The sequence below is a fragment of the Melozone crissalis genome, unplaced genomic scaffold (assembly GCF_028551555.1).
Source record: "Melozone crissalis strain CALT ecotype California unplaced genomic scaffold, PUWL_Pcris_2 ptg000033l_1, whole genome shotgun sequence".
Lineage (NCBI taxonomy): Eukaryota > Metazoa > Chordata > Aves > Passeriformes > Passerellidae > Melozone > Melozone crissalis.
The window spans coordinates 11569105-11594703 of NW_026535811.1; the positions used below are offsets into that span (position 1 = coordinate 11569105).

General features: G+C 42.3%; 1 protein-coding gene across 1 annotated transcript in view; it reads right to left on the minus strand.

Moving 5' to 3' along the window:
• TMTC1 (transmembrane O-mannosyltransferase targeting cadherins 1) overlaps positions 1 to 25599 on the minus strand; it is a 139001-nt gene that overhangs the window by 50541 nt on the left and 62861 nt on the right. The window contains exons 8-9 of the mRNA XM_054281921.1: positions 21106 to 21295; positions 9316 to 9437 (exon numbers count right to left, since the gene is read on the minus strand). Of these exons, the coding sequence (XP_054137896.1) occupies positions 9316 to 9437; positions 21106 to 21295 (312 nt within the window). The remainder of the gene's footprint in view (positions 1 to 9315; positions 9438 to 21105; positions 21296 to 25599) is intronic.

Genomic DNA, 25599 nt, shown 5'->3' on the forward strand with positions numbered 1-25599 from the left:
CTCTGCTGCATTTTCCAGCTGTGGCTTTGCACAGTGCATGGTCAGAGCAGGCTGAGAACTGAAATTCTGAGAGAACCAGCCTGGACACCAGCAGCTGCAGTTCCAGCCTCTTCTAATTCACCCAGGTAGGGCAGTAAAAAGGAGTTTAAAAAAGGTGGGAGAAACTATGCAGAAAAGATGCTTTCCTCACACTTTTTAATGGTAATTTTGTGGATGTCAAATCTTGTGAGCTAGCTGCTTGGGGTTTTTTAAAAACTGATTTAATCTCAACTACACAAATGTAAACTTGGAGTAAATCCACTGATTTCATCAAAGCAGTTACTCCAGATTTCATAGCTCAGCCTAGATAAGAATCCAGATGCATCCATGCATACATATCAGTTTGGGAAAGAGTTGCCTACAAGCAGCCTGTGGAAGCATGGAAGAAACACTGCCACGTGCAGGGGCTGCTAATGCAACAAAAGGGATTATATCAAAAGTATACTGAGACCAGAAAATGCACTTGGCTTCAACATTTCACCCAGGAGGCTCTTTCTGGGCTGCAAAACTCCTTCTTGATTTCCAGTACTTATTTAAGATGACTCCCTCACCCTCCATAAAAATCAGCCCTCGCTTCCAAGCTGCTCTGAGGCAAGTTTAACCCTTGTGCTCTTGACTAAATGCACGGTGCCCTTCAGAGAGCAGCCAGCACAGAAACACTCTGCCTGCTGCCAGTTCCAAATGCTGAACACAAACACTCGGATTCTCTCACTTTTAGAGCTCCCCACAAGTTTCTAAGCCTTGGCACCACACATACATTACCTGGCACAACACACTTTACATGCTCCTTGTGAAAAATGCCAATCACTTGTTTTTAAAATTTTTAAAAGTTTAATAGTAATAAAATGGTTTAAAAAATAGTAACACAATTAGAGTAATAACAATTTGGACAAATTGAATTGGACAATATGAGACAATAGAGACAAAGACTTATGGATGTCCAGGTACCTTCTTCTGGCCATCCCGAGCCCAAAAAAGGACACACATTAACAAAGGATTAACCCTTAAAAACAACAGCCTGTTGCATATTCATACATCTCATACATGATGCATAAATTCCATTCAAACACAGGATTCTGTCTGGTCATCCTAAACTTCTTCCTCTGAATCCTAACCGTGCCTTTGAGGCGGGAAGAAGTTCATTTCTTCTGATAAGAGAGCAATAAACTCATTTTCTCTGAAAGATTTAGGTGTCCTGTGGCTGCTATCTTGCTGTGGGTCCTTTCTTCAAAAAAAGTATCCTACATAGCATCATTTCTACTTTAACATTTTTTATAACCAAAAACTATATTTAACACACTACTTAAGAGAATTAATACAGCATTACTTTCTAACACAACACATATAACATTCATTTTAATATTTGGGAAAAGCCAATCATAAAATACATGCATTTTTCACACTCCTAGTCCCAGCTACCCCAGTTCTGCAGCCTGAGCAGAGCAGAGGCACTGAAAGGAAGAGCAAATGCAGCTGAAATGCAGCTTGCAGGCAAGGCTGTTGCTGCAGGGGAAAAAAGACAGTTCATCCCTGTAAAACTCATCGGCTCTGCTCACACTTCTCTAATGGAGAGTAATTGATTGCAAAAAGCACGCTTGGCATGCCCCGGGGGCTGCTCCTGCCTCACTGCAGCAGCCACGTGTGGAACAGAGTGCTGGCAAAAATCAGCACAGCCACGGTGGTTCTTTCTGCCCCAAAAAGCACTCAGGCACACAGCTCCAGCCATGAGCTGTGCTGGCAGAGTAGCAAAGATGCTGTTTTATGAAAAATGTCAAGTTTTTCAAGGTTGGAGCTGTTTGGGCCAGAATGAATTCTGGCCTTTTTAAAAGAATGTTTCCATCTGGAAATAGAGTGTACGTGTATGCGCATGCTAGGTTGCACTTGGGTCATAAAATCATAGAAACATTAAGGTTGGAAAAGACCTTCAAGATCAAAGAAAAAAAAAAACCAAACATTTTCTGAATCACCCAAAAGATCCAGAAACTCAGCAGCTGTGGCACTTCCTGCAAACTGGATCACCTGGATTCAAAGCACTGTGCCAGGTCAATGTCAGACCTGGGGATGCAGGTGGATGCACATGTAGGGTTTTGAATCCTCAAAATTCACCAGCCATGAGAGCCCATGTGCTGGTCTGGAATAACCACACTGCACTGGCCCAGGTTTGCCAGAAATGCAGAGAATTTACCTTGCACTCCAAGTTTGCTGCTGGATTGAGACTTGGCCTCACAGCTGGTACAAAGATAGCCTAAACCCAGCAAGTTACAGGCTAGAAAATGTAGCAAAAGTGCAAGCATGGCCTAGGCCAGGTCCAGATCAAACTGCCACCACCAAGTGCTCCAGCAGGGTTCAGATCAGCACCATTTATCCCAAAAAGGTACTGGGGTGTGTGGCAGATAAACCTGGATGTCCCAACTCTCAGATGGGTCTCCCCTTTCCAAAGGGGCACTCTGGGCTGCTCTCCCCAACCATCCTTTTTGTTGTCCATCCCCTTTTGACTGTAAACTTCATCTTGGGTTGGAGAAGTCTTTTGTTTCTAATATTTTTGTCTAAAGCTTCACTACAGTCAGCACACCTTGGGTTAACTACAACAAGGTATTTTTCACAGGATGATATGAGTATCAATGTACCAAAACTTGCTCAATCAGACAGTACTAGAAGGGAAAAATCCGTTTAACAATCATGTTTTGGATTAAATGTCCAAAGACAAGGAGGATGTAGGGTGTGTCTGTGCCACAGAGTAAGCCAGCAGCATTCACTGGCACTGAGTTTTGGGAACAATAGGAAAAGCATTGTTCAAACTGCCCCTCAATCAGTAAGGCTGACATGAAATTGGTATACATTTTCTTGGTCACTAGAGGTTCTGAAAGACTTCAGGAAGACCATCAAGATATAATAGTTGCCAAAAAATCCCACTGGAAAAAAAAAATCTCTACAGCTCCAAAGTATCAGTGTGACAACCAAGAACCAGTAACATACTTAACTTATATTGAGCCTGCTGAATAAAATACCAAATTTTCACTGGAATTAAGCAGGCTTTTCCTGGAATAAAGTCTGCGGGTCATAATACAAAGATATAGCAAACTATAAACACTGGAAGAATATATCTAACTTGGAAAGGTACCTTATGAGTTAGTGCAAAGACTTTGTCACTGGCTCTAAATTAAAATCTATGTAGGCTTGTACTAAAGGTACTTAGACATGATCAGCCAAGTAATCAAAATGATTTACCTATACTAGCAATGTGATCCTCCAGGCAGAATGTGATGTAATTAGAGAAAATGCAGGAACTTCTCCTTATTAGAGAGAAAATATGGACTAAAAATTAATGATTTCACTAACCCTTGAATAGCTATTCAACATTTGGATGCATTTCCACTTCCTTCCAAAAAAGTCACATGATAAACAATCCCCTTCATTAGAGTGCTGGAGTCCAAGATTTCACATCCAACAGATTTCTACCTGAAATATTTACAGGTAATACAGAAACCTTCCAGGTTTCTAATTCCTATATGAATTACAGAAAGAAAACATTTTATAAATGAAAAATCCAATATAATTCTATGAGGATTCCACAGAAATTTCCCTACATCTTATATAATTCAGTGGAGATGGGTCTGTATGCTAGATTTAATTTAAATACTGTCATAACTTCTGGAATTCCATAACAGGAAATAATTTCGCATGCAGTTCCATCACAAGTCTCCAAAACCTCCAAAAATATAAGAATATTATCTATTAAATTTCACAATTTAAAGGCCAATGTATTACCTTGTAAATAAGAATTCCACTTTTAATCAACATGGCCAAGTAGATTACTTCCACAAGATGACATTAACCTATTATTTTAAAAACCAATATCTTTACCTATCTCTATTATTTTCAAGAGCAAAATAAATGCATTTGAAGGTTTTCCTTTAGCTTAATCTATCACAACAAAACCAGAAATCTTTGCACTATAGCCATTAGTGCCCATAACTCCACAAAAATATAGCTTTTTCCTGTACATGCCCAAAACACAACACATTTCTCAAAAGCATGCTTTAAATTTAGTTAAAATAACTCAATACAGCAGCCTAGACCAAACATGCCATGAGCTCATCTTTTTCAGCTTTGCGGAATCATTTCAGTTTTTTATTCCTACATCTTGACTGCCTTTTGCCAAAATATATGGCACTGGCATCTCAGCATTTCTTGCCTGCATTAACAGAGGTTGGCTGCTTTGATTTCTCCTTGCAGTGTTTAATAGGGATGGGGCAAGCCTCCAAAGGCAGGAGCTGGAGTTCAGACACGCATCTGCAAGAGAGCTGCTCACAGCATTTAGCCTTTATTTCTCCTTTATTACTGAGAGCTCTCTCTGCCCCCTTTTGAAGGGCAGAGAGGAGTTATTAGCCCTGTTCCACAGATGGGGAAGCAGCACTGGGTCACTTGCCCCAGCTGAAGTCCCTTGCCTTCAGCCACTTTTTGCAGAGTGATGCTCAAATTAATACCCTGCAGGGGACACAGGCATCCCTCACAGGAAACTCAGCTGGGGCTGCACTCTGGCCTGCTGCCAACACATAATGGTCTCCCATTTCACTCCCAGTGCCCTCAGGTCTGCACCTGAATTACAGGGAATATAATCCAGCTCACTTCTTTTGAACTTGGGCTGCCCCGTGGCCCCCGCAAGAACGGCAGCAACAGAGCAGGCAGTGAAATCATGTCTGTTCAAGGAAACGGAACAGGTGTAATTTGGATTCCATACACAAATCCCAAATGATTTGTGGGCTTAACATGAAAACTGCCAAAATGCTTAATTGTGTCATTGAATTGAGATCAGGGAGAAGATAAACTGGCTCCACTGAGCCAGTGAGACTTTCACTGCTGGCTTCACTGGGTCAGTGTTTGACTCCAAATAAAAAGAGAAGCTTCTTCTGTAAATCAGATGATCCTTTACAGGATCTGATCTAATACTGAAAGAATTTGGAAAGACAAACAGAAATTCAGCTCCTGGTGAACTTGTAGCTTCAAATGACAATAAAGAAAGGAGTGGCACAGGAAACTGAAACCCCATTGCACAACTGGTCTTTAAGAAAATTAAAATAGTGTGGAGTACATGCTCCCAGGAGAGAAGCACCAGTAAGTGCCATCCCCAAGTGGTTGCCTTGTAAGCACTGGGCACTTCTGCTCAGAAATTATCAGGTTCATAAAAGTCACAGATGATTCCACCACATACCAGGTTCCTTTTTCCCCCCCTCCAATTATATAAGTTACTAATGTTTGGGATTACACCAGCTGGAAAAAATGCATTAGCACAAACGATTAAAAACATGGTCTCTGCTTTGCTACAGCATGAAGAAAACTTTACCATGATGTGTTAATTTCTTGAAAAATACAAGTGGGCTTTTTCCTGGGTGATGGCTTTCTTGCAGATTTTTAAGATAGATGGTGAAGCAAATGCCATCCTGTATACAGCAGTGATCTCATCTCCCAGTATTGTCAATTAGGGTTGCAACATCAACTCCTGATATAGTGAGCAGCTGGCCAAAAAACCTGACAGCAACCTGTAATTGCCTGTGCTGGGAAAGAGTAACTGTGCACCCTGCAACCCATTCACTGCAATATCCACCAGGAACAAGTGGCCATAAAAATGGGGCAGGTACCACTGGATTGCCTGTTGCTTTCAGCAAATTGGAAATAACCCACAGAGTGATGTTTTGGGTGATTTGTTGGTTCATTTGAGGCTCTGAAACCAGCTAAAGTTGTCCAGTTATGGCACAAGAGCTCAGCCAGGAGCCACAGCTACCAGGGAGCAGTGAAAGATGAGCAAACACAGAAATTGCTCTGGTAGGAGAGGTCTGGTCCCATGAGGTGAGGGCAAGCCCAGCTCTGTGGGAATGTCAGTAGAGCAGGCAGCTCCTGGACAGCCCAAGAGTTTGCATTGCTGCTCCTGTTCCTGCACACTAAAGGGCCACAAAGGGGAAGAGCTGCTGCTGCTGCCTGACATCAAATTGCTCAGGACTCAGAACAACTGCCTGCCCTCAGTCATTCTGCAGTTCCAAACAATTATACTGTCTGTGGGGTTCTGAGCAGCATTTGTATTGACATTTTGAAGAGGGAAAAAAACTGTAATTTAAGTCTTTCACTGACTCAGCTTTTTAAGTGATGCCACGCTGGAAAACTGGTCTAGAGAGTGGTATCCTGTTCATCACTCCCTAGGTATTCTACACCTTTTGACCTCCTGAAAACAAGTTTTCCCACCTTACACACAAGAAAAAACAAACAAGCCAAATTAAAAGTTAAAAGACAATAAATTGTTTTCCAACTGAGTTTTTCAACCTAAAGTAATACTATTATTAAAAATACCTAATTTAAACGAGTAATTCCTAATTTAAATGAGTACGTTTGTAACCTTCAAATGAAAAATAAACACAAGAAATATTTTCTCCAAATATTTCTGTTTAGCTGAACACAATTAAAGAAAACATCCAAGCATTCTGACGTGGTTTGTATGCTTCTCCCCTGAGGCAGGGCTGCAGACAGAAGAGGAATTGTTCCAAATACCCATCAATCCCCAGAAGGCAAGGCCCAGCCACATAATTAGACACTGAGCAAAAGGCTTATTTATTTCTTCTTTCTATTTATAATATCTTTTACATAAATCCTTGGGTCCTTACTTAACTTTTATTGAAAAGAAAATGCTTGACATTTTCCCCAGGTACCTACTGAGCACCACTGAATCAGGACTTCAGGCTGTGACACACATACTCCACTGTCCCATCCGTAAAAATGCAAGTGCCACATCCATAAATATTAATAAAAGGCTATTGCTTGAAACAGAGAGAGCAAAGTGCCTTCCAGAATAAGCCCAAAAACATAGATCACCAAATCCTCTGAATCTCTTTGAGGACTTTTGTCTAAATAAAACTGCATGGCAACCTCTGACTTGCTGAGTTTTAGAGACTGAAGGGCAAAGGAAAACCCCTTTTCAAGATGTAACTTGAGAAAACTGCTACAGGCTGTTCTAAATAAAGAACACGAGCACTTCCTTAGCCATCCTTACTAAATTGCCATCCTCCTGAGGGAAAAAGCAAAACAAAATCACATTGTTTTTGTGTTGCCATAGTCATGAATGTTAGCAGAAGTCCCCCTCACCATCCCTGCAATTTTGGACCTGGAGGATGCCAGAGATGCTCAGCTCTGTCCAGATCATTTGGCAAGGAAGTCCCCACCTTTGCCATGCACTCCCAGGGTCTGCCTTCCCTTTTCATGCCAGCTACCTGCCAGCCTGGGCTGGGAGCAAAACCAAATGTTGCAAAGCAGGACAGGAGTGATCTAAGCCAAATATGAGATCCAGGGACTCTGACACAGACTTAATCCTTCTGCCTCGGTTGTTCTAATTGAAAAAAAAAGAAAAAGTAGCAACTATCAATCACCTACTTTGTAGGTCATATATTTGCAAAGCCCTCAGGGAGATGAAAAGCATTATACAAACTATATGCACACATGTTAACGCTGATTAATTTTCTCTGTGCAAACATACCCTTTTTTCTTCTTCATTGCCCCTCCTCTCATTATATCAGCAGCCTCATCTGGGGGAGGACGAGGAACTGCTGACAGCTGAAGTATTTTCCGCAGTTGTTCTTTTGAGATTCAGAAATGCAACCACTCAACACAGCCCTGTGTTCAGCTGACTGTTTCCTTAATAGCTTTGCTCTTTCATGTGTTTCCTCATTTTCTGTTACATGAATTTAAAGCAATCTGATTTCCAAGTTAATTTGAAATGATGCAGGATCCATTAGTTGAGGGTATCATTTGCAAAATAACTCTGAGAGACAACTTTCACTCACTACACTTTCAGGTGTGCCCTCAGCTAACAAAGGCAGGGCTAGTGATGTGAACAAAGTCAGCAGAATTCAACCTAAAAAGCATGTCTGTGTACAGAGGCACAGGGATACAGCCCAACTGCATAAGAGCCTTATAACACTTGCAATAGCTCCTCCACAGCCTGAGGTTTACACCAATGAGCAGCTTTTTTGGGACAGTGCTTACACCAATGACAATCAGAATATATACAGCTTTTCAAAAGACTATCTGTAAGCAGTTTTCTTAGGATGTTTGGCTGCACAATTCATGAGGAATAAAATTTAAATGTTTTGTGGAATAAAACTTCTGTTTCAGTTGTCACAAAGTAAGCCAGGGTGAAACTGAGGACTTCTGTTTTGGCACCAGCTCTGCAATGGCAGTTCCCATGTGATATAACAGAGGCTGCTCCCCTGCACCAAGGGTAGAATTGGGATTTCTAACTTGTAGCATCCAAGACAAAACATTTACTTATGGAATAAACTACACTGGCACAAGTTTCCCAGAGCTGCTGTGGAATCTCCCTCTTTGGACTCAAAGCTGTTTGTACCTGGTCCCAGACAACTGGCTCTGCTTGCACAGGGAATTGGGACCAGATAACCTCCCAAGGTCCTTTCCAGCCTCAACCAGCCTGTGTTTCTGTCAAATGGGCAATGGTTTGGTGCATCTTGGATGGATGGCCTCTGAGTGTCACTGCAGCCTCTGGTGTGGACACTGTGGAGATGTCACAAGCGACACCTCAAAGCTGTCCCTGCATAAACACAACCAGAAGAACCCAGACAGCTGAAGTGGCAATTGCTAGAGGCTGGAAGCTGAGGGGAAATTCAGAGCACTGGCTGAGGGATGGAGAAGTGGCTGGATTTTCCTCCTCCTGTCCACCAAGTGCAAATCTCCACGCTCAGATGTGTCTGCAATCAGTAGCTTACAGGCAGGAGCCCCTGTGCATATACCACAACTGAATCCAGGAGCCTTCTGAGACAGCAGAATTCTCCCTTGTATTTACTGACCACCTAATGGAGTGGGAAAGCTGAACAAGAACCCAATAAAAACATGACAGGCTAATGTTCCAGCTGCTGTCTTTAAGATAAAATCATTAAGGAATTTAATTTGATAATGCTACCAAGAGTCTTGGAGGACAACCCTCAAGAAACAACACCTCATCTCTGTATTGAGCTGTGTCAAGCACACACACACAAAAAAAACCTGTGTTTAAAAAGAAAAGCAAGGATTCTGAGTAGCTTTGCTCCTGCCAAGCAATCTGCTCTCAGCTGACTATAAAATCTCTCATGCTGTAACACCAAAACTCCCAGGCAGAGAACACACTGACTGGCAATATAATGTTTGAAGTACTTAAAAGGGAAGAAGCAATCATGCCTGCTTTCAGAAAATGAGATGGTGGTCTCATTAGCAAAAAAAAAATTCAATTGCAATAGTTACCTCGGCATGTAAAGGACTCGCTCTGCCACCACAAATCCCACCCTGAAGAAGAGGTTGCTGGCTGGGATGAATGGGAAAACCAGGAACAACAAGCCAACCAAAACTTCTTTGTGTTCCAGTTTCTGCAATAATACAAAATTAAACAATATCAACTAAAAAAATCCAACTTGATTCACCTCTAACTTCTTTGAGGGTCATAAAAAAAGCAACTTAGATGAACACTTGGCATGTTTTGCATTTGAAAGAAATTTTTACGAGACACTAAGTTTATATATTTATGCACTCCTGGTGCATCTAATATGCTCAGAAAGTGCACAAACACTACCCACTGTGTCTATTATTACCCTTGGTATCTTTCCCAAGGTCAGCTCTACTATATGCATGGCACAGCTATCACCTAAGATATAACTCATATTGGTAATATGTAAGTACAGAGTTGTGTGAATGTATACATTAGCATGTCTACGACAGTGTGACTCTATGTAAATACACAAATGCATATCACATGCATACACAGAGACTGCTGTGTTCAATCCTAAATGTTTACAACAGAGAAAAGGCTGTTCAATCAGTCACATTTTGTGTAAAGAAAACTGGCCCTAAGTGACACGTTAATGCAGTCATTTTATCTCTTTCAAGGAAAATATCTACACTTGAAATGATACTTTTGCACACAAGGTCTCCACAGTCATACAGAGTCAGAAATCTGAGACATGTTGCATGCTAAAATTAATGTTTTTCACTTGAGCTCAGTTAATGCCCTCCACTTGTACTCACTTTAATGTTAGCTGACTCTTTGAGGAGGAATGGGATTACCACATGCAATTCCAACCAAGTGTGATCCGTGGGGCCAGACTGGGGATGCCGTGGCCGCTGTCCTGCCATGGAGAGACCCAAGCCCCCTGAGCAAGCTGAGCTTCAGGCTTAGCTCCACCCCAAGAGGGTAAATCAGCTCTTGCTTCTCAAAGAGTGGCACCAGGATAGAAGTGTAGCTTCAGGCCTGTTCAATCACCCAGGCAGACATCTGTGCTCTCCTGGCTCAGACGCTGTTTCTCACTGTCTGCAGATATCCCGAGAAGCTTTGTCATGCCCAGAAACAGATGCAACAACAATCACCTAATGGTTGCAGCACTCTGTAATTGTAGTGGACAATTTCTCAGTTTTGGAGAGCAAATTGACTTCTCTTTGCCAGAGGGAGCTACATTTAGAAACGTTCAACAAGATTTTTGAGTAGAGAAATGGAGTCCCATCAATGATGAGGGGCCAAGCAGTACAAACTGTCCTGCTTTTGCACAGACTGCAACTTGCCACTGGCCTAGAGAGTGGCTGAAATTCAGGAGTTCTACTACTGAAATATATTTATCCTACTCTATGGGAAAGACAACAGGTCTTTTCTCTGGGTACCAAAAGCAAGGGGACAAGTCAGGAGGCTTTGATGTCCTTTTGGAGGAGCTAAACCACAGGATCACAAAAATGTGCACGGATCTCCCCTGGCTCAAAGATGAATCATGAGGCAGAGAGAGGAGCAGAATTCACATCTCCAGACTTCTTTATCAATCTGTGTTTTAAATAGCACCACAGTTATCTATAGTACTCCAATTACCCACTTTTTCAGTATCCTGGATTCACAGTTACTAGTGCCTACATGCAGTCACAACAGCATCTAAAGTACATTATTTTCAGAGCTGAAGGAGACATCACTCCATATTGATGATGAGCAGAGGTGCCTGGTAATTACAGCAGAAAATTGAATTTGGATGGAAAAAAGGGATTAAAAATTTCTTCTCAACTCTGAATCAAAATTACCAATTCTTGCTCAACTTCAATTTCCCTCCCCATCTAGATCTGGAAATATATTCTATTTTTCTCCTGAAATGTGGCTCCCCCTTCCCACTTTGCCCAGCCTGATCATGGTGCCCATCTTCTGCTACCACTCTACCCCAGGGGTTTGACACTAAGGACCAGGAGGCACAACAAGGTATGTTGGGCCAAATGCAACGTTCTCAGCCCCCAAATACACATTTGCTTTCAAACAAACCAGCTATCAAATATTTCTCCAGTTGTTGATCATTAAATCAATAACTGGGAAAACAATCTCTAGTTAAACATCTCTAGGAAGGACATGGTGTTATTCAAGGCTGCAGCACTGCAGATAAGCAAAGGAAACTGAATGCTAGAGAAAGACAAATAAAACTTGTTCATCAAATGACAAAGAGGGAAATGTGGGAATTAGCTCAGCTGAAGGATCAAATGGCTCTGCATGCCCTTTTTCTCCCCAGAACAAGTCACAGCTCCATGCTAATGCCATTGAGGGCTGCCAGCTCAGTCCCTTGGGCAGGGCTCGGAACCCAGCACACACAAACCAGCCCCATGGAGCAGCAGATCCCTCCATGGTGCTCCTTATTTCTGCAACAAAAACCACCTGGCAGTGCCCTTTTTAAATCTTTCCATTAAGGCAGAGGCCTTTGGGAAGAGCTGGTCCTCAAAGCCAGGCTTCAGCTGGTTCTGTGCTATGTGTGGTGGTGCCCGTGAGCCACTCATGGGGCTGCAGGAGCAGAGGGCAGCAGCACCTCCCATGCAACACAAGCCATGGGAAATCCCCTCCATGTGTTTTTCTAAATAAAACAAATCCAACCTATACATAACCTGTTGCATTTTCCTGGCAAAGAAATAAAAGAAATATTAGGACCATTTCTTTGGTTTAGCCCCTTTAGTCATATGATCCCACTTGAGATAGCTGAGGTAAAGGTGTCAGAATCAGCATCTTCCAGGTGCCCAGAGCAGTAGTAAAAGCTTTTAAAGAGTAATAGGCAATTGTGTTTGTCTTCCTTTCTGCTTAAAATAAAATAGCTAGGGCTAGAAATTATAGATCACTGCATTCAGAGACAATTCCTTTCCTCTTAAAGACAGTGTTTTCTTTTGGAAATACAAAGCTTGTCTTTCTGTCACTGTAGTCTCTGGTGGGGGGGAATCACCAAACACATTTTAATTAACTTCAGAATGATTTCTCTTGTCAAAGACAAACCAACTTCAAATCAAAATAGCATTTGTTATAGTAAATAGCTTGGTGGGAGGGAGGAGTTTTGAAAATCATATCTAACTCATCACAATTAGGCCTTCATTATACTGTAACAAAAAAACCCCCACCAATAAAACAACACACCAAACCAAAAACTGATTTAAAAAAAGAGCTTTCTAACTTTTATTTCACAGACTTATCAAACAACTAAAGAAAACTATTTCTCCCAAGGGCAATGCAAAAAAAGTGTCCCACTGTCTCAAACAGAATATCAAAGAATCACTCCAAGGTCAAACATGATCAATACAGCAATAAATCTCAAAAACTGCTTCCTTAGCAATGTGGGGGAAAAGGAAGAAACTCTAGAATTTATAACTGAAGAGATCTTTCCATTTTATATCCCATATTCCACTAAAGCACAAGTCTTGTACAAGGCAGAGCCCTCTAAGTGTGAGTGCAGGAGGAGCACAGATCACCTCAGCATTACTGCCATAACTGTGGCCTTGCACCAGTGAATTCCTTACTCTTGCCCTGGAGGAGGCATGGTCAGAGGTGCCAGATCCATGAAGTCTGCACTGTGCTGACAGCACTGATGTTCACCTTGCCTGGCACCTCCAAGGGCTGAGGCACCGGAAAGCAGAGCTGTGAGCCCAGCATTTCTCCTGGCTGGACTGAGCTGCACCTCAGGGAAGACAACAGCTGGGCAAACAAATGCAAGCAAATTCCATTCTGTTCTACCTCAGAATGTTTCTGAAGGTGTTTATACATGCTTGCCTGTTTGATGGAAAGGCAATCAAATTGGTTTAATTCCTTTCTCTGTTTTATTTGAGAATGAGACAAGTGTCACCTCTCCACCATTTAGATCCAACAGCCCCATGGAGTAAAGATCTCCTTCCTACCAAAGGCATCAATCCCTGTGACAGAGAGCTCTGGATGGCCCGGTGCAGTGAGATGTTCTGCTTGGAACACCTGACTGCATGTGCAGAAAGCTGCATCCAGCAAAGCTGGTAGTGCACAGCTGTACCAAAGCAATGATTGCTATTACACATTTTCAAACCCTTCCAGGCCTGAGAGGTAAGTGCATTATCCATCAAAAGAGACACAGAGGCCCAGAGAAGCTGCATGACTCTCTGCAGACCACAGACAGAGGATGGCACTTCTTCAGTTTATTCCTAACATCCATTTGTACAATCCCTTAGTGCAGACTGCACACAACCCTGCTTCATCTATTGCTGCTGTGTCACTCTCTCCAGTGGCTCAGCAATGTGACTCCTCAGCAGCCTGCACCAAACCACTGTGAGCACCTCACCTGGCAAGAGGTCAGCATCTGCAAACACCCACTCCTGCACTTTCCACATACACAGCATTAAAGATAAAAGGGATGGTGTAGAAGCATGTCAAACTCACTCTCCATTCATGCATAAGGTGATAAAAAGAAAGCATTAAGCTAATCAGGAATTAACCCTAGGGATTGATTCCTTCAAAGGGAAAAAAATAAATCTCTGTGGTTGTAAAGCTGACAGGATCTGTGGGTGTTTGCAGGTCTCACCTGGCTGGTGCACACACAGATGGGCCATGGCAGAGCTGTACCACACTCCATGCACCATCAGCATGCTCTCCTTCAGGACACAGCAGAAACCTGGATGGGACACACATACCTTGATCTACTGTGAACAAACAGCAGGGCACTGTGGTTATTTCACTCTGCTGCCTGTGCCACTGCCTCCAAGTGAATGATGCCAAAAGTCAGGTGTCAACAGATGGCCTGAAAAACTCAAGCATTTGGTAAGCAAAAGGCAACTTACCAGCTTCAAAACTGCCTCAGCCTGTCTTAATCAGCTTGCTCCTAGAAAAAGAGCCACAAATTCTGTAATCACTACACTTTATTAGGAGTTTTATTTTCTCACCTCATTAAAATAACAAAAAAAAAATTAAAAATCAGCATCTTGAGTAGCACCAGCTACTTGAATGCCAGGCTTAGTAACTTGCTCATTTCCTAAAATAACTAAATTTTTCTTGGTGATCATCTAGTTTTGATAGAAATAGCCAAAGATTTCTAATGCTATTTTGATAATCACTGCTGACTGTGTATTAACTACCTGACACACTGACACTATTTCAAGCATTTGGCAACAATAGAAACTACATTCCAGTTCACCAGCAGCAGCACCTCTTCAGGAACTGGTGCAAACATACACCAGAAAGTGAAACATAGAGTCCGAATCTGAAACCAAAACCCTAGAAAGGAGCACTGGCTTCCTCACCCAGGATTATCTGAAGAGAAATCCTTGGCAGACATCTCAGACTATCCTAACAAGATCATTCCCTCTGTTTCCAGAAGGAAGAAAGTCCTGGTCTGTACCAGGTAAAACAGCACAGATTTCAGAAATGCTGAAAATGCCTATAAACTTTACCTGCATGAAAATTGTGGGTGCTCAACACCTCTGGAAATCAGACTTTCAATTATGGAATTAAAGCAGAATGCAGTCCTTTCCCATTCCCATAACAGGGCACAGAAATATATCCCATAATATTTCATATTTTATATTAGCATCTCAGAGTAAAATTTTGATATTCACTATTTTCTTTTTCCCTGTAGAAGTCAGCTACCCATCCATTCAGTTTTTTTTTAAACCTGTGTGTTTATGGTCTTTCTCACCCAAGTTTCTGAAATTCCCTTAAAATATAAGCTCATTTTCCCAATCCTTAATCTCTGCAACCTCTAATTCCACTTGACAAGCCCATTTGAGCAGGATGAAGAAGCACACAAATCTTTGAAAGAGAAGTGGAACATTCCAAAAGGAAATAGAAAAATCAACAAATTGCTCCAGGAATTAGAATAATCCTTTTCACCTTGTGGTTGCTTTTCATTCTGTGACTGCAGGCTGCTTGACTAGGTGGGGAAAATAAAAAAAAACCCACAAAACAGGTAAAATTCAATGCACAAATTTGCAGTACTTAAAAGAACAATCTTTGGAAAAGCAACTTGGTTCATGGTGAATTTGCTCTTGAGAAGGTAACATGGAACAAGAGGAGCCTAACAAAAAACAAAACCCACACAGCAGCTTGGAACCCCAACGTTTAACTGAGGCCAAGCAGCCACAATGAACACTCATTACCCCTCCCAGCTGTAAATTTCTTACTCCTCATTTCACCTACACTCTCCTGTTCACCCCTGCTACTGTGCCATTTCAAAACCTTTCAGCTCTGAGTGGGCCTTGAAACACTGACTCAAATCAGAATAAGAAAATGGCAGAATAAAAGGAGTAATTCAGCCTTACTATGCTGAAAATGGCAGACCTCCCTGCCCCCGTGATAATTACCTCCACCACCACGCTGCAGGCAGTGAGAGCCCATTTGGTGAGATGCTGAACATATTCATAGGGAGCCAAATCAGAGCTGCTTCAAGCTGTGGTTATATTTACTCTGAGCACCACGCTCCAAACCTATTTCCAAACATCCACCGCGCAAAAGAAAATCCGACGCACAAGGTGTTTTGAGAGTTCTGTGGCTGCTTTTTTAACCCAAACCAGCAGTCACATGCAGACCAAGGCAGCTTTTCCCTTCTAGTCTGTCAGCTGGCACAGAGAGCTCCCTGGGAAGGCTCCCCTGCTCCTGCCAGCCCCACCAGGGACCTGCACGCTGCAGATGCGGCTGCAGCACTCGATGGAGCAGAAATGCAGCACTCAGTGAGCCCGGGGTGCCCGCAAGGGGCTCCCCCCTTCCTCCAGATCTCACTGAACACTTTCTGGCTTATTACTCTCCCCCCCTGCAGCAAATATTAACAACAGAAGCAGCACAGGAAAAAACTCGCTGCAAAAGGATTAAGAACATCAGTCCTGACCTTCTATCTGTGTGGAAGGAATTCAAGTGGCCCTCAGGAAAATGAAAGCAGGATTTATTTTAAATGGACCTTTTATGGAAATGACTGTGGTTTCCAGCTCGTCAGATAGACTCCATCAATAAATAGCCTTATTCACCTTGCTGTGCCTTTGAAGCAGGTATTGTTCTGGAAGTGTTGTGGCATATAAATTTTGCTAGGCATACTTTCTAACTATGCTGGTACTGCTGTAGAATATTAGAAAAGGCAATTGTTCCCCAGAAAGGTCCATAAGCTGTGATTTATTAATGAAATGCCAAACCTGGGAAACGAGGCAAAGGTCTCATGAGTGCAGGGTAAAGTAAATAGCATGACAAAGTACACATAATGAGTGCTAGCAAAAACAACAGAAATGTGCACACAAAGAGAAGATGCAAATGCATTCCTCTCCTGGATGGTACTGAACATTGTCAGCCAAGAAATTTAGTCTGAAAGTCACTGAAGAATATGCTCAGATGCTATCCACACATATAATCCACCAGATAAATGGCAATATGATGCCAATTACAGCACGAAATAAAGTCATCACAATATGGTATAAAATGCCTTGTCTTGGCTAAGAAGCACCATGCAGGGAAATTCAAAGAGGCAGCATCACCTTTAAAATTAGCTCTGAAATAAAAAACAACCAACTGTAGCATATGAGAGATCAGGATAATACATATGTCAGTCACATGCCATGAATATAACCTGAAAACCATCACAATTTCCTGTACCATATGTAGCCACATCACACAGGACAGCCAAGCACGTTCTCTAAAAAAGTTATATATGTTTATATATATATATCATATATCTATTATAGTATATTATATTTTTTTTAATTGATGTGAAATGTTAGTAGCATTCCCTCCTCAGACATGAGCAAACTGCTGCACATCATTATATGCTCCTGCTGAAGGAGCAGAAGGTGCTGTGAGCCACCAGAAGGCACCTTTACAATGCTGGTCACGGGCACAAATGTGTGAGGGCTGTCAGTATGAGGTGCAATACACTCCCACACTCCCCCAGATTGCCCAGGTGCAAAAGCCACTGCTTCAAGTCAGTTTTCCAGATCACCCTGCTGAATTAGCCCATTACACACACGAGTTTTCCCACTATCAGCCCTCCATATGTCAGGTACCACAGGGAAAATGGAATCCCGTCCATCACGTGCTGTGCACACATACATTCACAGCTAAAACTGTGGGACAAGCTGCTAATTAGGCAGCGACCTAAAAATGCCATGCAGAGTGGAGCTTCAGACATCTGAAGGGTCTTCCTTTCATGGTCATTGAATTATTATGACGTGTCAAAGAAATAACTGTCATCCTGATGATAATGCCAAGAACTGTCCTCCCTCCAGCTCACCAGGTGCTGCCTGCATCTTCCAGCAAAGAGAGGCAGTGCCATGGGCCCTTGGCTACCCCAGTGGCCTTCTGAAGCACCAGATTATTTCTCTGACCTTGTGACTGGCATGCTCGACATCCACTGAGAGAATGCCTCATCCGTTTCCTGGCACCTCTGTAATCCATCTGGAAGTCACACCACAACCATTCCTCATAGCCAAGGCTATCTTTGACAATGAACAATAAATAAATGTCATCCTCTTTTCCCAAATACTAAAATCCCTCCAGGGTGCAGGCACTTTCAATAGCACCCCCAGCCTTTGTCACATCCTCAGCACACTGCTTGAAGCCTGTGTGAGGACATTCACTGCAAAGAGTTGAGCAGAACAGGTCCTGCTTGGGGAGCTGCTCACAGGGAGCTCTCCAGCTGGTAAGTGAGAGGATTCACACTACAGAGGAGAAGTAACCCAGAGAATGGAAGTTATACCCAGTTAACAAAGCCAATTTTTTAAGTGACCTCCTCATAAGTAAAGAAGAAGACAACAGTAAAGGATGATCTCAACAAGCAGCATGAGAAGGGAGGCTTCTCTCTCCAAACAAACTGGAGAGCTGCCTTCTCTTGTTTCTGCAGTTTCCATCACTAAATCCCCATCTAGTAACAGACATGTTCCAAGGAAAGCACCCAAGGGTAGAAATCTTCCACTGTTTCTCTTTCTGAGGTATAGCAACACTCACAAAATGAAACAAGAAAGCTTTGTGCCTTAGATGTCCTTTATCAGCACCACACACACATGCCCAACAGAGTTATTACCCTAATCACAAACGTCAACAAATTAGCCCTGGTTAAAATTCAATGACAACAAAGGCAGAAATCCAATCCAGGCATTCTCCAATTACAGTCCACACAAAACATTCTGTGAGTCTCCTGTGAGTTTGTGTTATGGATGCACACACATCACCTCTTGCCACTGAAAATCAGTTCAGTGTTCACTGGACCAATGTCTTCACTGCTGCCAAAACAATTTCCACCATTTCCATTCTCTGTGCAGCAGAAAGGAAAGCAATGGTGCCACTGAGAATGAATATGAGGTTTCATTCTCTCTTACCCCTGCACACCTACACTCTAAAGAGAGAGGCACACAGACTGCATGCCTGTTCACTCTACAATCATTCCTCAGGAAATTACAAGCTATCTCTTCCAGGTGAGACCTTGCAATGAAAAAGGAGAGAAAAATGGCTGCCAAGACTGTTCTGTGTACTTCCAAAAGAAAGCAGAACATCTTACACTTTACCAAATGTGAGAAATCAACTGATACATCTTGTGCTGCCTCGAAGCTGGAAAGCACTGAGTAATAGCTTGTCTGGGGCTGGACTGAAGAATGGTCCTTCCTGGGGGAAGCAATAACCTATAAAAGGCCACTGCTGCTGCATTTGGACAGATGCTTTCCTAAGAACCCAATACAATGAACTGTGCCTGCAGTCCATGTGCCCTGAACTCCCCTCTCCCTGTTATAAAAGGCATTGTTTGAAGTCAAATGGCATCATTTATTTCCAGGAAAACTGCTGCTTCCTGTTTGCCTTCCTCGGTAATTCATACCACTCAGCCCAACACAACCACCTTCATACCACTGAAGGGCAGTACCACAATTCAGAGATTGTGGGAGTTGTTAAAAATAAAACAGAAATTCAGAAATGTGGAATTTCCTGAAAAAGAAAATATTTCCAATTATACTTCTAATTATGTACGCACATATGTGCCATCCCTCCAAGTGTCGAAGGCCAGGTTGGATGGGGCTCTGAGCCACCAGGGTCTGGTGAGAGGTGTCCCTGTCCATGGCAGGGAGGTTGGAACTGGATGGTCTTTGAGGTCCCTTCCAACCAAACCCTTCTGTGATTCCATACCAAGGGCTGAGGGAAACACATCCAAGGTGATCCCCAGGAACCATCACCAGCTCCACGCTCACAGCAGGTTTGCTGGAGGCTGCAAGTGCTCATGAGAGCTCTTTGTCAGGATGGTTCTAGTTTTACTGTATTAGATACAAAAGCAGATCATTTCAGATCCAATTCATCCAGTGTTTGGGGTTTTCAAGGCTAAACACAAAGGAATCTTTAAGATGAATTTCAAAGCCCAAATTCAGTGCCCAAGTTTCAGTGCCCAAAGAGCAAAATTCATGTTGTTGAACATTAACAGTGGTCAAGAGCAAAACTGAACTTCTCACAAAAAAATTACAATTTGCAGTTTCAAATTAAACAGTGGTATTCATAAATCCAGAGTGAATTGTTCTTTTTTAAAAAGTAATAAAAATATGATAAAATCTTTTTCAAGAAAACCAACAATATTAATCCTACATATAGTTCTGACAGCAGGAGAAGAAATAAAAAGCAAATAAAACTTCAATGAACATGGAATAAGATTTTTCAGAAGTCTGCAATCCTGGGCTAATGAGAATTTTATCATTAACTTTCTTGAGAACAGGATTAGGTCTAATACAAACAGTTCTGAATATTTCTAGCAGTGAGTAATGAAGGCAGGATGAACACGAGATGATGTACAACCTGCAGGTAGAACTGGTGAATACCTAATAGGGTGTTTTCCCATATTTGCCATACAGCATCTGTGAATGTATTATCTAAATTAATAACTCTGCAGTCTCAAACTGTTTTGGTTCATTTTCTGTTTCTTATCAGGAGCACAGGGAAGACTACCAGGGTAGACTGAAAATGTACATGACCTGCACATTTTAGCATAACAGGTATTAAAAACCTGACACCCTTCAACTATGCTTTTCAGCCATACACACATTTTAGGAAGAGAAACTTTTGTACTATTTCCAAAGTGACTACTGACACCTCTCCTAAAGAAGCCACCACAACTCAACTGAAAGAGAAACAGCTTGTTACTCCCTATGATCCACAAAAAAGACCCTTCCATGGAAGTGCATATCTGACAAGGCTTCTACAACCTCACTTTCACTTCTGCAATATGATTAATGGTACCTCTGAAATGCTGAATTGGGAAGTATGGCTTACCAACTGTATTATTTATGCTAAAGAACAATTTCCAGGTCATTTCCAATTTCCCACATTCCATTACTCTGCTGACAAAAAAAATCTCCTCATCAAGATGTATGCAATGTTTAGGTTTTAGAAGCATAGCAAAAGTGCAAATAGAGGAATCGATTTTATTTTCAAAAGGCTCTGCAAATGACAGTTCCCACTCCTGTTTGAAGTAAGTGACAAAAAGCTTAATGATTATGGGAGAGGCAGAGATGCTTAAAAACTTCAGTGGGGTTTGGATCATTAACAATAATTGAATGCGGGAGTCTGGGCCAAGCTCTGCCCTCAAATCAGACCAATTAAAGACTGAGACATTCAACTAGAGAGACATTTTCATCAGTTGAGCTTGCCTGCTTTAGTTATTACTGGAATGATTTTTCACCTCACTCCAGTGCATTCCAGAGGAAAACATGTGCTTACCAACCATCTCATCTGAAGACCAGGAAACAAAACACTTTTTGAATTTTTTTTCTTTTTAGGTTGTATTGCATGGTTTTTGGTGTTACCTTGAATGCAGCAATGCAGTGTAGGCTGAGCAATGTCATCACCAGCAGCAGGAACAGCGTGGCCAAGTTCCTGACATCCCAGATGGACTCCACCAAAGGGATGCTGCCCACCTGCCAGTCGTAGCACAGGGTGATGGGCGCCAGCAGCAGCCACGCGTTGAAGGCCAGAAGGTAGGAATAAGTTAAAAACCTGCAAGTGAAAACAGGTCTTGTAATACAAGGAATGACTGCCAGCACAGGAAACATCTTCCTTTGGCATTTACCACATACCACACAGGGGGAGGAAACAACAAAAAAAACTAATCACCACCAACAGGCAGCACCACACCTCTCTGCAAACAGAGATCTACCATAGGTGAGGGGCACTTCAACAGGTCATTTGAAGAAATAAGATCAGCAATATTTACATGTTTCTATACACTTTGGAAAACTAACAGAACTTCAACTCCTATTTGAATGTTAGATTTTTGAAGTGACTTTCTGCCAGTTTAAACAATAAATTAATAACTACACAGGTACATACATATATATTGAACTTTTACACACTTCACTGCATCACTGCTGCAATACAAAATATCCCTTTAGCTGTGTTTAACTTACAATTTAGAATTTCTTCTATCTGCACAGCCTGGAGCAATTAAAGTCAGACCCTTTTCTCTTTGCAAATCAAGGAACAGGGAGAAAATACAGAAGAAAGGAGGGGCAGAGTGATTCTTAGCTGATCCCATCACAGTCTCTTAGGGCTGGGGCCAGATTGCATGAGATGTGCCACAGAAGTGATGGGTAAGTAGGGATTTCAAATTGTTGTAATCTTCAATAACTGTTATTCTCAATAGAGAAGAAATTAATGGGGAATGAAAATGGGGAAAGTGCTTCCCTCTGGGAAGTATGCAGGGCTTTCAAAGGACTAAAAAAGAACAGCATGTGTGCCACTGGGTTAAAGAAAACAAGAAAAAAAACAAATCAAACCAACATCCCTCTCTGCCCCAGGCTTTTGCTCCTTGGCATCTACTTGCCAAAAAGTGCATCTAAAGTTGAAATAGTTTTAAGTACAAGAGACTGCAGATTGATTATTCCAATAATTGTGAAGTCAACCATGTAAAATTGTGACAGCCTTCAAAGAGACAAACCCATCCTTTGCTTGCAAATGGAATAGTCCAAATTGTACACAGCACCCACCAAAAATGGCAAATACTCAAAAAAAGGAAAGAATTACATTCCATCCTGCACAGGATTTCTTCCATCTGAGCGTGCTTCGGCAGCTGTTATCACACCCAGTTGCCATGGTACCTTGCAGGTTTATTAAAATGGTAACAAAGGATGGCAGAAATGTCAAGGCATGTAGACAGAGGATTGTCTCACTTGCCAATTACAAACATGGCCCTTTGTGGTCAAAATGCAGCCCCTTACAACAGCACTTACAACATCAGATTTGTGGCAGAACGGTAGGACACTGAAGCTAAGTGTGACTCCAGGCAGGAAGTTCCCAGATGGGTGTTGGGCCCTGAATTTATGTGAAAACATACTTAAATAACTACAAAGTGAGGGTATCAGTTTCTCTTCTCATCCAAAAAACAAATGTCTCCAGCAGCACAGTGACCCAAAAGCAAGGAGGCTTACTGAGCTGGAATGTGTCACTGTAAACAGTCACAGAGGCACATTCTCATTTTCCCACAGATCCTTCTCAACTCCCAATTCTGGGAAGTGGAATATTCCCACATTTTTAAGGTTTTCAGCCATTTGATACACCTCTCTTCCATCCCCTGCACTTTCCTCACCTTCCCACCCTGAGGTACTAAACAAAAGGGAAAGAAAGAAAATCAATCTTCTCTTAACAGAGGCAGCGATTAAAAAGCCAGTTCCTATTTAAGAGAGCATCCCTCAAAAACATAACCTAATTTTGCTCAAACAATTCTTAAATTTTGATTGTTCACTCTTCCTAAAGAAACAAATGTGTTTTCTAGTCACTAACCCTTCTGGCACACATTACAGAGAAACACAGCAACACAAAATCCTCTGAGAGTTAATCACACCAAGGCACTCACTCGTGACATTCTGTGTGCCCTGACCCACCTCTGCTCAGCCACAATAAAACACACTTCTCCATCACCCTCAGCACATCAGCTCAGAAAAGGCTGCCAGCATTTATTTACAGCTACTTACTTCAAAGCCAAACTGAGATCCATTTGGCTTTATTGTTCGAACAAAAACATGTCTATTTTGATGAATCTGGATAGTTTCATGGTATATGATACTGTTACTATAAGTATGTACATTTGACAGGATTTCCAGAGGCACTGAGTTAGTTTTGCACTTGATGCTTTAGGAGAGCCCAGTTTTTGGAGGGAGTGTCCTTTTATGCCCTGGCATATATTAACATTTTCACCAGGCATCACAATATTCATAGAAGTTTGTATGCAAGCCACAACACACACCAGAAAACCCTCCCCTGCTTCCTCAGACTGGGCTGCTGGGTAGGAAGGAACAAGATGACATTTGGGATCTCTGCAGCACTGCAGTTAAGGACAGACTAGCTGCTTTTCTGCATCTTCACTGATAAGGCAGGAGCTGATAGATCCTTACACAGCACAGAATAAATAAACAGTTTGCTGCCATAACAAATTGAGTCCACTCAATTTCAGAGGCATTCAGAGTAGCCAGATCAGTGTGAATTCATGCATTTCTGCTGGAAAGGTAGGACAGGCTGCTGTTGAAGATGGGAATACAACTCCAGGCCACTGACTGACGAGGACAGGTTTGTAAACAAGTGTTTATTTCAAGGGCTTGTGAGGTTTCAGTCCTCCTTGGGAGCCATGTGCACAGCTTGGTGCCAGAGGCAGCTCCCAAAGGAGAACCATCGCTCCACTCCACCATGGCAATAACTAGCCCTTAAATACTCCCTTCCAACAGCAGTGACATATTTTAAAGCCTGTGACAATCATCACCACCAGTGTACAGTCAGGTGGCTGGTCTCTGCAGACACCCTCCCTTGGCCACATCTCCTGGCAGAGCCAGAGCTCCCTCTCTGATGGTGTGTTCTGGATTGCAATGCAAGTTGTTTTCCATTACCATCTGTATGGCAGATTATCTTTTGTCAAGTGAGCAGTTTGCCTTATCTCTCTCTCTGAGTGACCACAATGACTCCTCTCTCAGGAGGGGACATCTGCTGATAACAGGCCATTGAATGCCCCTGCATGGCTGATAAGAACTATAACATCCCATTGGGAGATGCTCTGCCCAGAGGGAGGAACCAAGCATTGCTACCCAGATATACTCCGGAGGTTTTGAGACACCAGCACAGCTTCTCCACAGAATTTCCCAGAGGAACAGCTGCCTCTTCTTCCAATGGATCTTCAGAAGAAGAATCCATCCTTCTCTACAGATCCCCCCTGCTCCAACAGAACCACACCTGACACTCCAGGAGGACTGCAGCCACATTTCCAATTGGACTGCCACCAACACCCTGACCAACAGGGTGTCAGGTTGGGTTCTGACTCTGTCAGTGTTGTTCTAGTGTACTGCATTGTTTTTTTTATCCTTTTATTTTTTTCCTTTCCCTATTAAAGAACTGTTATTTCCTGCTCCCATATTTTTGCCTGAGAGCCCCTTAATTTGAAATTTATAGCAATTCGGAGGGGTGGGGAGGGTTTACATTCTCCATTTCAGGGGAGGCTCCTGCCTTCCTTAGCAGACTCCTGTCTTTCCAAACCAAGACATGGTGCATGTGACATTAGCAGTTATGGTACCGAGATCCATGGAGGCACTGCCTGACTTTTGGAGGCACTCAAAGCCTTCAGCAGGCTCTGAGTCAAGCAGAAGTTTGGATATGCCTTCAGCATTGGTAGCCTGTCCTTGAACATGATGGATGGCTGTATAAAATAAAGCATTTCGAAACTATCGCTATTCTGTACTAGGAACAGAAAAATAACAAGATGTTAATAATAGTTACTGACAATCCAGGGCTGTTTTTTATTTATGGCTCTCAAAAGCAGTTGATATTCCTTCTCATCTATGTGGCTGTCCTATCACAAGACTAAGGAGAAAGCTAAACACAGGAGAAAGTTTGGAAGAAACCTCTTACCAAAGCCAACACCTCAAGGAACTAATTTGCAAATTTTGAAAAGACTTAAAGATTCTGAAATCACTCCAGGAGCTAATTACATTTCAGCAGCCTACCTGCAAATGGCAACAAGAGTATTTTCTTCTAATTAGTTGACTGAGTGAATTACATTTTAAATTAATGATCTTCTTGATATTGCTTCTAGTGTCTGCCGGAATTCCAAAGGAGAAAAATTCCTGCCTGCCTCCCACTCTCTCAGTTAATCCCATGAAAATCAGGGTATTACTGGTGAGGTGACTGAAGATTCTGCCTCTTAACTGGCAAATAGTTTTCCCCCAGGCCAGGTAACAGCATTTGCATTGCAGCAATTTTTTTATTTGCAAAATGAACATGGAAATCCACATTTCGGTGGGTTTCAAGTGTTCTTTTCAATT